The sequence below is a fragment of the Nannobrachium achirus genome (genome assembly GCF_963921795.1).
Source record: "Nannobrachium achirus genome assembly, chromosome: 9".
NCBI lineage: Eukaryota > Metazoa > Chordata > Actinopteri > Myctophiformes > Myctophidae > Nannobrachium > Nannobrachium achirus.
This window is the reverse complement of record NC_137818.1, coordinates 12,226,607-12,239,532: the sequence shown is the minus strand read 5'-3', so window position 1 is coordinate 12,239,532 and position 12,926 is coordinate 12,226,607. Positions and strand designations below refer to the sequence as shown.

Below are 12,926 nucleotides of genomic sequence, written 5' to 3'. Positions count from 1 at the left end.
AATCTCTTAATGGTTTAGCTCCCTCCTATGTTTCTGACATGCTTGAACCATATGTACCTACCAGAACCCTTAGATCTTCTGACAAAGGTCTCCTCACTGAATACAGGATCAATTCTAAATCAGGTTATGGTGCTTTCAGTCACTATGGTCCTGCTCTGTGGAATTCGATACCAGCTGATCTAAGGTCTGTTACAACTGTGTCTTCTTTTAAAAGCAAACTGAAGACCTACCTATTCTCAAAAGCTTTTACCTAGGGTTAGAATGTATTGTTTAAACTGTTTTCCTTTTTATCATATGTATGTTCACTTTGTGTCAATATGTATGTTTTTATTGTTTTTTAATTTTGGGCTTTATTTTATATTACATTTTTGTTTTTTATTGTCATTTTCATTGAAGCACATTGAGCTTGCGCTTGTCGTATGAAATGTGCTATACAAATAAATGTGACTTGACTATCCTCCACAGAATCTGCCAAATCGCGACGGTCGGGGGCGTGGTCTGGGAGCAAAGAACGGGGAGGCGGGGGTAGCGGGGGGCGATCGGCCTCACTTCCTACGGGAGACACATACACGCTTGCCAGACTGTATGCTGGGAGCAAATCGCGGAGGCAACAGTCTGGCCACGCGAGACTACGCTGAACATAAACAACAAGCATTCACTTCCGGGTCAACGTGTTACAAGCGTCGGGAGCAAAGGATCCAGACCTATGATCCAGACACTGTTGACTGTCGCCGTCTGGTGGAGGAGGTGCGTAACTGTTAGTGAATAAAGGATGGATGGATGTACTGAACTGCCCTCATCTTCTGAATCAATGTTATACAAAATTAAATTAATTCTATATCCCTTTTGGGTAAAGACCTTTTCTACCGTTCGTGGATCTGCATGTTGGACAGCTTAAATATTTAAATACATGTTCTACAATGATACATTGTTATGTTTAAATAGGCCTACATTTATTTTTAACTGAACCGTAGTCTAGCTTAAATACATGTTCTACAATGATACATTGTTATATTTAAATAGGCCTACATTTATTTTTAACTGAACCGTAGTCTAGCTTATTCATATTGATGATGTAATTGCATCAATAATTACACCCTTAGTAGACTACCCGCTCCCTTTCACAGCTATAGTGAGAGCTCCACAAGATAAACAGAATACAATAAACAAGGCTATGCCCTAATCCATGGGTCTTCAACAGGGGGTCCGGGACCCCTATAGGGGGTCCTCAGAGTTACTATAGGGGGGCCTCAAACAAATCCATATTCTGAGAACTTTGGCCAAAAATAGCAGATCTACAAGCTCACAACGCCTTGCTTTGGTGTAGAGGGGAAAAAGAGCAGACTAAGTACAGAGTGAAAGGTCAAGTTTATTAAGTATTGACGGTTCAAGTGGTTAAATATCTGAAAACACAAATTGACATTATTCCAAAATACACTGATTGTGCTGTCAAACATTGAAACAATATGGAATCTATTAACAGTTGTGGGGGTCCCCGCTTGATCTCTCTCTCAACTAAGGGGTCCTTGGCCTGAAAACATTAACCCCTGCCCTAATCTTAAGGAAAACCTCTTGAGACTCGACCTGTAGCACTTAACCTAGTCTTGACCAGTGGTTCTCAACCTTTTCAGGCCACGACCCCAAAAATAATCATATTTTAACTGGGGGGACCTCCCCCCCACCCTACGAGCACCAAGTTACATTTTGTATAACACGGTTCTATTGTGAAAATAGCAGATCTACATGCTCACAACGCCTTGTGTAGGCGTTGTGAGAATGTATATTGGCTATTTTACCAATTTCTGAATTTTAGAGGTAGCCTATGTTTAATTTGTAATTTTAGATGTAGGGCCTATTAAAATGTCTTTAGAAATGTGCAGATACCCTCAATAGTCTATACACGTAAACGCTATGCTGGTTTGTTTACTGTTGAATGAGAAAACAATTTTGCACATTAATCACCGTAGATTAGAGGAGAAGCAGCGGGTGGTGGACATATATAGAAAGGTAGACGCCTCCTTTAGCTCTGGGGCATAAGCTTCGCGGACTCGGCGACCGGTCGTTTCTCACTTCACTGGCACGGTCGTTTGTCGGCCAATCAGAGGCAGGTGGGGAGAGTCTTTTCGAACGCAGCCTCTAAGAACAGCTCTGTTTAATTGAATTGACAAGTCCCGGTAAAGACGATCGGTGATTGGCCAGTAGTCACTTTGTTGTATATCGTGGTCACTGGCACTCCTGGACATCCGGTTGTTGCACGTCGCTCCAGTGAACTGCAGCGGTGAATGAGGCATCTAGCTAACTGTGGTGGTGGAGAGGAGGCATCCAGCTTTTTATATCTGTGGTGGAGAGGGATTATTTTTATAGTTATTTTTATAGCAGTTATAACAGACTGACTTACACTGAACACTAAGTTAACTATAAACAACATTGTGAAAATTGTTCACACCAACTATAAAAAAAATCGATGGTGAAAAAAATATATATGTTGTTTTCAAATTATTGGTTGCCCAATATGTAGGTCGAAGGAGAGGTGGAAGGTAACAGGAGAGGACAGAAGGGTAACTGCATAAAAAAAAGTGTGTTTCCCTTCAAATTGAATAAAGTAGCTATTCTTCTATATTATATAGCAGTTGTAACATAATGAAACAAACAATGCTGTATAAAGATCCATTTACAGAAGGGTACCAGCATAATAAAAAAGAAAACAGATCCACATTCAGTCCTGTCTGCAGACACGGCTCTGTTGGTATATTAACTAAGGCAGTGGTTCCCAAACCGTTCAGGTCCAAATGAAAAAAAAGAAAAAGAGATTAGACATTTACCCTGGACACCCAAACTAGTGAAAATGGCCGATCTACAAGCACACAAGGTGTCAATTCACACTGCATTGAGAACTTGTAGATCAGCTGCTGTTTTCACTACTTCTTATATTATTTATTTATGGACAGGTTTTTCTCCAACGTGGACACGATGGTGTACGGTAAGCTGACTTGACGTTCTAAAACTCTTGTCACAATGTTTACAGTGGAAAGGTTTTTCAAAATTTTCTCCAATGTGGACATGCTGGTGCCTCTTCAGTTTATCGGACCGACTGAAACTCTTGTCACAATGTTCACAGTGGAAAGGTTTTTCTCCAGTGTGGACATGCTGGTGTCTCTTCAGTTTAGACGACTGACTGAAACTATTTTCACAATGGTTACAGTGGAAAGGTTTTTCTCGAGTGTGGATACGCTGGTGTGTCTTCAGACTGGATGACACACTGAAACTCTTGTCACAAAGTTTACAGTGGAAAGGTTTTTCTCCAGTGTGGACATGCTGGTGTATCTTTAGTTCATCTGACCGACTGAAACTCTTGTCACAATGTTTACAGTGGAAGGGTTTTTCTCCAGTGTGGATACGCTGGTGCATCTTCAGTGTATCTGACCGACTGAAACTCTTGTCGCAATGTTTACAGTGGAAAGGTTTTTCTCCAGTGTGGACACGATGGTGTCTCTTCAGTAAACGTGACCGACTGAAACTCTTGTTACAATGATTACAGTGGAAAGTTTTTTCTCTTTCTCCAGTGTGGACCTGATGGGGTTTCAGAGACTGGGACCTCCCTCCTGAGAGAAAAAGACAGAGAGACAAAACAAAACAAAAAAACAGACAGAGACAGACAGGGGTGAGAGAGGGCGAGAGTTTTTTAAATTGTCTTGCTATAGCGCCACCAGGAAGCATATTAGCAAAACGCAACATATTACTCCCAACAGATTTTGTCCAAACATCACACATATCAGTACTAGGGCTGTCAAAGTTAATGCGATAATAACGAGTTTAGCGAGGAGGAGGATAGGGTTCTCTCTGCATCAGCTATGTGCTTAGCCGACAAGTGGTATTTTAGACCACTCCGGTGGTAACTAAAATTCACATCGACAGCATGACTTTAGTTCTGTTGTGAGAACCGCCTGGCAGGGCTTTGGAGCTGAACTTGCCATTCAAAATAAAAAATGGGGATGAATAGTTGAAGTGTACCTTTTAAGAACGGATTTGTGTTAGTGTTAGATTACTAACAATTACAATTAGTATATCAATATGACCATCTGTTATTTGCTGCTATATGATTTAAGCATTTGTATTTTCTCCCATGCACACCTTTTGTTACTTACTTAAGATTATGGACAGTATTTGTCATTGTTCCATAATAATAGACATTTGCGGGAACGGTTTTGCAGTCGCTAAATCGCACTGTGGTGAAGAAAAAAAGAGTTGAGCCAGAAGGCAAAGCTCTCTGTCTACCGAGCAATCTTCGTTCCTACTCTCACCTATGGTCATGAAGTGTGGGTCATGACCGAAAGTATAAGGTCGTGGGTGCAAGCGGACGAAATGGGTTTCCTCAGACGGGTGGCTGGTACCTCCCTTAGAGATAGGGTGAGAAGTTCAGTCACCCGAGAGAGACTTGGAGTAGAACCGCTGCTCCTACACTTGGAAAGGAGTCAGCTTAGGTGGTTCGGGCCACAGATATAAAAAGCTAGATACCTCCCTCCGGTGGGGGGGGTTGGTCAAAGAGAGCTGGCAAGCCTCCCAATAACTCTATGCAAGCCTCCAGAATTCTGAGGCGGGGCTCTTCGGAATTCTGAAGGACGCTTCCTTGTGCATCACAGAATGGGAAGCTCGGCAGGCCAATCAGATGCAGGACTGGCACGACTGTCTTTCCCATTGGAGGGGGCAGAGTGCCTTCCGCAGTTCCACAGTTACGCACTTCCGCCAGTGGTGTTTGACCAGTCGCACCAATGAACTGCAGCGGCGGGGAAGGTATCTAGCTTTTTATATCTGTGGTTCGGGCATCTAGTACGGATGCCCCTCGAGCGCCTTCCTAGGAAGGTCCTCGATGCACGTCCCACTGGGAGGCCAGATGGAGGGATTATATCTCCAAAATGGCTTGGGAACGCCTCGGTATACTCCCTGAGGGAGTGGAGGAAGTTGCTCAGGATAAGGAAATCTGGAGGTTTCAGTTGGAACTGTTACTCCCGCGACCCGATTCCGGATAAGCGGTTGAAGATGGATGGATGGATGTATAAAGCCAGTCTACTCCCATGTTGATAATACTACTTAAAAAATGAAAAATCTGTTTGAGGTAGATTTAGAACATAGAAAGAATATGCAATTAATTTATGATTAATCATGATTAACTATGGACACTAATGTGATTAATCATCATAATTGATAGCCCTAATCAGTACACATTATCTCTAGTCATGTCATCAAGAAATACCTGTTTGACCTTTCACATTCTATCCTGATTGGCTAAGCTTGGCTTTCAAAGGTTGCAGGAGTGGTCGTTCGGGAACAGACCCCCATTTCGACGTACCCCTATTTCGAAATACCGCTACTCCGCCCCCCCGCTACTCCGCCCCCCGCGACTTCGACACCCCCCCTTTTCGACCCGTCGGAATGCCCCCCCCCCCCCCCCCCCCCACGGAAAAAAGACCGAACGAAACGACTGACTGACGGCCGAGCAAGATGGGGAGAGAGGGAGAGAGAGTGGGAGAGAGAATTGTCAAATCAATTTGATCATCTCTCTTCTCTCTCTCTCTCTCTCTCTCTCTCTGTCATAGGCTATGATATGATATTTATGTAGGCCTATATGTGAAGTCCTTTCATGAAACCAAACACTGTAGGCCTAATGCTTTAATTGTTGTTATTGGCTATACGTTTGTATTGCATTAAAAAGGATATATCCAATATGTTTATTTTATGTCCGCTCCAGTTTTATCATTGTCAGTCAGTTTTGACTAAAGTATTCTACCTATTTTATTTTAGCCTAATAGTTAAGATAACGTGACCGCATATTTTCTAAATCTGCTGTCGTGAAAATAATGCGTGCGAAACGCCAGGTGCGCCGGAGTTGTTAATTAGCCTAATTCCCAGCTGGTAGATCAAACGGAGTTGATGATGGCCCATCACTTAAGCTACACGCTGTACCTAAATGGCCAATTGGAACTTGAAAGGAGTAGAGATTACGTAACTGCACGGACCATCAGAGAAAGTGACGGAAGTGCATGGGTGAAGTGGTGAACTTCACCGCAGACATGCAGACAAGTGTCTGTTAAACTGGCCATGGCTTTCAATCATGATTTCCCCTGTCTTTTAACAAATTACCGCGGTGCGGGCGAATGGATCAATCAAATAGGCCTATAGGTAATTATTAATCATTTTTGGATAATCGCAGATGAAATAATGCAGGAAATAAATTATGACGCAATCTATCAGCAAAAACCTAAATCTCTGAATGCTTGTGTGTGAGTGTGTGTTAGGCAGCCTATAACAGACACTCAAAAAATAACAAATGATACAAAATAGCCTAACTTAGACTATTTTGTATAATTTGTTAATTTTTCCACACTAGTCTACGAAACAGCTGTGACCACCACTTGACTCGAGTCGGATCAGCATCACGGCATGCCTGGTCGCACTGACCCACCTTAATTACCTCTATGGTAGCTGGTAGCGCTGTGCAGGTTCAATCTCTTTCATAGAAACTTCACGCATAGGCCTATTGCAAAGTAGCAAGACTAACAAGCTGTGTGTGTGTGTGTGTGTGTGTGTGTGTGTGTGTGTGTCTCTCTCTCGCTCGCTCTCTGCCAAATGGAGAGCTTTATGCGCAGAGAGAAGGAGCCAGCGAGAGAGAGAGACGTTGACGTTCTCCTAGATATTAATATCTTGCTAAAGTATGCTATTTGCTGTCTGGTTTATTGTAAGATTTTGAGAGTCCCGTCGGCTGCCTGGTTTTATTTTTTGATCGCCCGTTTCCTACCGCAGTAATAGGCTATAGGTCTACCGCCTGCTTACACTAACCGTGGGTTGAACTTGAAGAATGAATAAACACAGGGAGATGAGGAGGCATTATTATTTCTCTCTCTCTCGACGAAAAAAAAAAAGACGAACATAGCACTCCAGGCTAAATCAATGCATTTCTGTGAATACAAGAAAATATAAAACATAATAATTTGACATAATGGAAGATGTGATGGTGCGGATGTATACATTGGATTAATATAATTAGTGCGGTTGGATAATGGATAATTAATTTGCGCAGATGGATTCGGATGACCTCAAAAAGCCTATCTGTGCAGCACTTAACAACTTCAAAGGTGAAGTCAATATTGTCGAAAAGCCAACGTGTCGTAGAGGCGACGTGTCACCAATTCGAAGTGGCGGTGTCTATTGAAAAGTGGGGACACCCCGCCATTTCGACCCATTGAAGTCAATTGTCGAAATAGCGACATGTCGAAGTGCCGACGTGTAACCGGTCCGTTCTACACAGAAAGCCTGATTCTTAGAATAAGCTAGCTGGCCTGGTGGAGACCTGTGCTCAGAGTAGTACATTTGTCTCTATATATTTCTCCCAATTTAGTCGCCTTTTTAGCATTTTAGAGTCACCCAACTTCCCATACGTAAGTCTTGTTCCTGTGTTTAACACTGACTGACCTCCACTGGTCTCCTCCCAATCATCACTGTCTTCAGTGACCTCAGTGTCAGATTCGAGCTCCACTGGCTCCTCTGGTCTTTGAAGTATCTCCTCCTGTTCCTCTTCTATGTGTGGAGGCTCTGGTTCCTCCTGTTCATCTTTAATGTGTGGAGGCCCTGCTTCCTCCTGTTCCTCTTCTATGTGTGGAGGCTCTGGTTCCTCCTGGAGCAGTCTGCTCCTCTCCTGTTTAATAGAATCCTCCTCTTTACACACAGCCATGAGCAGCATGTCTAGGAGCAGAAAAAGAAAACGTCCACACACACACACACACACACACACACACACACACACACACACTGCGTGTGAGCCCGCATGCGTGCCCGCAACTGGTGGCCCAGATCAAGTCACCTTTTGACCAATGTGGCATCAACACAAAATGAGTTTGACAAGCCTGGTTTAGACTGATGCTAGGTTCTTGGTTTACCTATGATCTAGGATTACTGAGGCTCTACACTGTCTCTATACCTTTTGAAACAGAGAAAACGACCTAAATGGGAAATATGATGTCAGTTGAGCAGATAAGAATCGAATACTATAACAGACTCGACTGAAGAATAGAGGCATATTCAAGAAAGAAAACTCAATCACCCCAGGCGTGGGGCTCCTATCTTGAGTACCTATACGTGGGCATGTCGGATTTGCATGCCCTGTCTGTAACTGCTCTAAGGTAAAAGGTGAGTAAAGCACCTAATATAATTAAAACCTCCATTACACATTTGATGAATGTGCTTACCTTGCTTACTTTAAGTTGCTCTGGATAAAGAGCGTCAGCTAAATGCCTACATAGTACATTTTAAAGAGCTTGAAACTTACTGAGATCTATGTGGTCTTCAGGTTCCTGGTTAAGGTGGTCTTCAAGTTCCTGTTTAATAGAAACAGTCCTGGCTGGAGAACCCATCTTCACCTGCGGACTGGACTCCACACACTGGTCTGGAATGAAGGAATAGAATAAGGACTTTAACAATAAGAACTCTGATGTGACATGAATAACAACTTTAGTCTACACGTCTCTCCAGACTTTTATTTAACAGAAAAATGCACTTTCTGGTCAGGATACCTATTTTATCCAATCAGGATAAATAACTCAAATAAATTAGCAGACAACATTGGAACTGGAACACTATACAGTGAAGCTGATGAATGGTACTCTCTCCTGATTGGATAAAAGGTTGTCACCTACCTGAAAACGTATTTTGTGTTTATTAAATAGCTGGTGAGACAGGGAGATACAATACATTTGATATCACAATATCTTTGTTAATATTCAAAGATATTTATCTTATTTAAGTTTATAAATAGCCTAAGGGACGTTGAATACTCCACTAAGGAGACACATGTAATATATATATAATCTATAAAAAGTACATTAATATTCTCTCAAGGCTAGCTTGTAAGGCTTGTAAATATTGGAGGTCCTTGGTATGAAAACGTTTGTGGCCAATAAATGAGCTTAGCAGGGCAGATACATATCTGAGGCAGTCTAGTGAGCACACACACACACACACACACACACGCACACGCACACACACACACACACACACACACACACACACACACACACCCCTAACAGTGTATCCACTATACAATGTAATGCTCATTGCACGACCACAAGTGTTTGGAAGTTGACTTGTGTCTCTTCCAAAATACTGCAGTCGGTGTCGAAAAGATGACATGTAGTAACAGCGACACGCTCCCGTATGTATCGGCCAAACTGAACAAGACTACATTCATTTTAATTATTAACCGGATTGTTTATTTAATGATTGTATAACTAGTCATTTATTAACTAGAAAGGTGACATTCTTGTGTGAGATTGTGTGGTTGCATTGATGTGAGTCGTGAAGAATCCACTGGGAAATTAATTCCGTCTTACGATTTATATTATATATTGTGACGTCAAGTCAAGCATGACCAATCCCGTCTGATTGGACAATTTACTGTCCTGTCATAAAATGGACAGGACAAAGTCCATTGAACCGAATGAACTTTTGGGCTTACAGAAAAGTTTACAGAAAAACAGTTTTACTGTAGGAGATGAAATAAAGCTGGACAAGAATAGTCTGGTTGCCTACAGCAGGGGTCTTCAACAGGGGGTCCGGGACCACTAGGGGGTCCTCAGAGTTACTACAGGGGGTCGTCCAAATCTTTGAGGGATAGAAACTTTTTTCTCCCGTTATATTAACCACTTGAACCCATAATCTGAGAACTTTCGCCAAAAATAGCAGATCTACAAGCTCACAACATCTCACGCAGCGAGGCGGCAGATCGGGCAGACATTTAAACATACTAGAGGTTGGGTAGAGTTCAGGCCGCTACGCAGCCCTCACACTTGTGTCACACTACAGATCCGACCAATATGTATGAGTCATACAGTAGTGTTGGGGGCTTTGTCAGAGTACCTGTTGTACCACTCGGTCTGTGTCGCTTTTGTGCCCATACAGTACATAAATATATACAACTTTACTACAGGTTTTAACAACAATAAATAAAACAATACATACCTTTCCTGTACAAGTTTACTACAGGTTGCATCCTTGCATCAAACAGTCCACGTTCCTCGTCCATCTCTGGCTGTTCCTTTGACATCGTTGAACATCTTTTGGAGGCCATCTCTCTAGATTCTGAAGACCTCTCCCTGTACTCTGTGGAAATCACCAGTAGAAATAATAATATATGTAATGTAGTAGAAATAATTCATAATATATGTAATGTATACATACATGCTTCCTAAAATGTTAAATGCCAAATGGAAAGTAAGTGTTTTATTTCTGGTCGGTGGAATTGACCCTTCACTAAGCCCCTCTCCAAAAGCGATTGTCCAATGCTAGCTTAGCAACCACATTTGCTAAACTGACAGCTTGCCAGGGCAAGCTTTTGTCAGCTGTCAATGTTATTTTTCCCGGCCCTCTCACAGTTTGCAACATAATAGCAAGAATAGGAATACCACGATAACATGACAGTGACTAAGAGAACCAGCAACAGATTCCACATACCCAGAAAAGAAAACTGTGAATTATTTCACCTCTTTTTTTAAGCTGAAATTTGCACTTAAAACTGCAAGGCTGCATGGCTGTGTTCTTGAACACAAAGTCACATGACTCACCCGCCCAGGTGATGGCAAGAATACTAATTGTAATCGTAACAAAGATGCAAATCATAGCAAAACATGAAACAAATGTACAAATCTGCAGTGATCTGATGATGATGTGTTGACGGCTGCTGGGCTGGCTGAATTTTTCATGATTCTGAATCCATTGCAAGCATTTGTTTTGCACGAGAAAAAACATTTGCTAAAAACAGACCCCACAAAACTATGGTTTAGTGATGAGTTATAACTTTTCACAGTTTTGTGGGAGCCATTTTTACCCCAAGGGGTGTTTTTCGTGCAAAACAATGCTTGCAATGGATTCAGAATCATGAAAAAACCCTAGTTTGGACCTCACATGCTACTTAAAGGAGATACATTTTTTGTATTAATAATTTCCTGTATAATAAAGTCAATAAGACCCCAACTTCGATTGGCTAGTAGACACCTTTATTGGTAAGTATTTAGTTCCCAGATTGGCCAAAGACTCTTCTAACTTTCCCTTTGCAGTGCATAGCCTACTGCAGGCCTTGTTGACTAGATTTAGGAGAGATTTTAAAGCTCTTGCTCCTGAAATGATCGATTATTTCTCTGGGAAAAAAATCCCATATGAAAGGCAAGTCAATGGGTGAGAAGCAGAGCTTACAATGTGGTATTGGACAAGGACAGGCTTAGCGACGGGTCAATTTCTAAAGAATGATCTCATCTGGTTACAGTAGAACTACTAAACACACAATCCGCATGCAGTCTGTTGCAGTCATCAACTAAAACAAACTGCCTGCCGTTATGTAGTTGTTTTAATGGATGATGTTGATTGATGGTTTAGTCAGAGCAGTTGACAATGTAACATGAATGAACGTGGCCACGTTGTGCCAGGTGGAAAATAGTCTGTTATGTTATTAGTTCTTCTTTTTCTTTGTTTTACCTGACAGGGTGTTGCACCCGGTCTTCCCCTGTAGTAATGTCCATGTCGACACACCAGCCTCCTCTGCCTGTTCCTGTTCAATGTGTGGAGGTTGTGGTTCCTCCTGGACCAGACTGGAGCTCCTCTCCTCTTTACACACAGACAGAAGGAGGGCAGAAGAGTTAGCATCAGCACAGCAACTCAAAAGTGTTTTTGTTTTTTTCCCCTCATCGGATGAGAAGAATTATTGTTTTGTTTATCAGTGTTTTAATATTGTCCCATTTGTATGACAAGGGTCCTAGAAGACACTACAGTTCCATCTACAAAGTACAAAATGTTAGAAATGTGAATTTGCTGGCCATTGATGTTGATTCATGTCTGGTTTTTAGTGTCATGTACAATAGGCTGTATATTGATTCTGAATATTCAAAACAATAAGTAAAGCTTGTGAGAATCCTCCCTGCTTGTGCTTAGCTTAACATGCACGCACAGACGCATAAACACCTCGTGTTGAACGTAGTGTAACCATGTGTTTACCAACCTGCAGTGTAAGGATGGATGTCCATATCAAAATCAATGTCCAGCAGTTTGTTTTGTGTCTCCATCTCTCTCTGGAAGAGGTTACACATGAAGTCTGCAGCCGCACTGAGGCGCTCCGAAAGCTGTTTCTCCAAAATACACACTATCTCCTCTCCCACCAACGTCATGTGTTCATTTATCTTCAGCCGTACAGAGTCCATTTGACTTGTTTTGCCTCCTTTATGAGACATTTTCACCAACTGTAATATAGGTACTGTAAAAGTCTCTGTTCCTACTGTAATATACTTATATAATGTGTAAAGCAGAGCAGAGTGTCAGGATTCTCTGCTGAACCAATACTCTAAGATCTAATTCCCAAGTTGTTGTTGTTAGAATCAGACAAATAACTCTATCTAACAGACAACTAGTCTCGCGTGGTCAGAGTGTTTACTCCCGTGATTTGGAAATGCTCCCGTCATACAGTCTGACTAGGGTTGCCACCCGTTCCGTATAATACGGAATCGTTCCGTATTGGACAATTAAAAGATGCGTTCCGTATTGAACCAATACGGAACGCGGTTTGTTCCGTATTTAACCAAATGCCCCATAAAGGTCTGTCACACAAACCTCAACACAGAATTTAACAATAATGAATGAAATAAAACACAGGAAAAGACAGCAAAAGTCGCTGTGGTGCGCGCAGCGCTCTACGCTCTCCTCTCCGCTAGCCCGGCCCCTGTCTGCTCAGTGCTCATGCACTGCATGTCGCTGTCAATCACCGTTGCCTAGTTACAGTCAGTGAGATCACTGAACTTCCTCCAGATGCACACCGCGGTGACCGCGCGCTTTAAAAATGTCGTCTGAATACAATACTCCACCGCCTCAAAAAAGGACAGAAGCCTACAAAGGTA

At 42.2% G+C, this 12,926-nt stretch overlaps 1 protein-coding gene across 1 annotated transcript; it reads right to left on the bottom strand.

Annotated features, from left to right (window-relative positions):
* Positions 1 to 2,859: 2,859 nt before the first annotated feature.
* Positions 2,860 to 12,204, bottom strand: LOC308290635 (uncharacterized protein). Its single transcript, XM_080732545.1, has 5 exons — positions 12,038 to 12,204; positions 11,518 to 11,646; positions 8,321 to 8,437; positions 7,468 to 7,737; positions 2,860 to 3,602 (listed from the first exon to the last, which is right to left on the bottom strand). The coding sequence occupies exons 1-5, from the start codon at positions 12,201 to 12,203 to the stop codon at positions 2,935 to 2,937; spliced, it is 1,350 nt and encodes a 449-aa protein (XP_080588671.1). The 5' UTR covers position 12,204; the 3' UTR covers positions 2,860 to 2,934.
* Between the last annotated feature and the right edge of the window lie 722 nt (positions 12,205 to 12,926).

Coding starts and splice junctions, on each gene's coding strand:
- LOC308290635 (XM_080732545.1), bottom strand. CDS start 12,203: ATGACGTTGGTGGGAGAGGAGATAGTGTGTATTTTGGAGAAACAGCTT. Junction 11,647..12,037: donor CATCCATCCTTACACTGCAG/GTTGGTAAACAC, acceptor CTGTGTGTAAAG/AGGAGAGGAGCTCCAGTCTG. Junction 3,603..7,467: donor TTGGGAGGAGACCAGTGGAG/GTCAGTCAGTGT, acceptor TTTTTCTCTCAG/GAGGGAGGTCCCAGTCTCTG.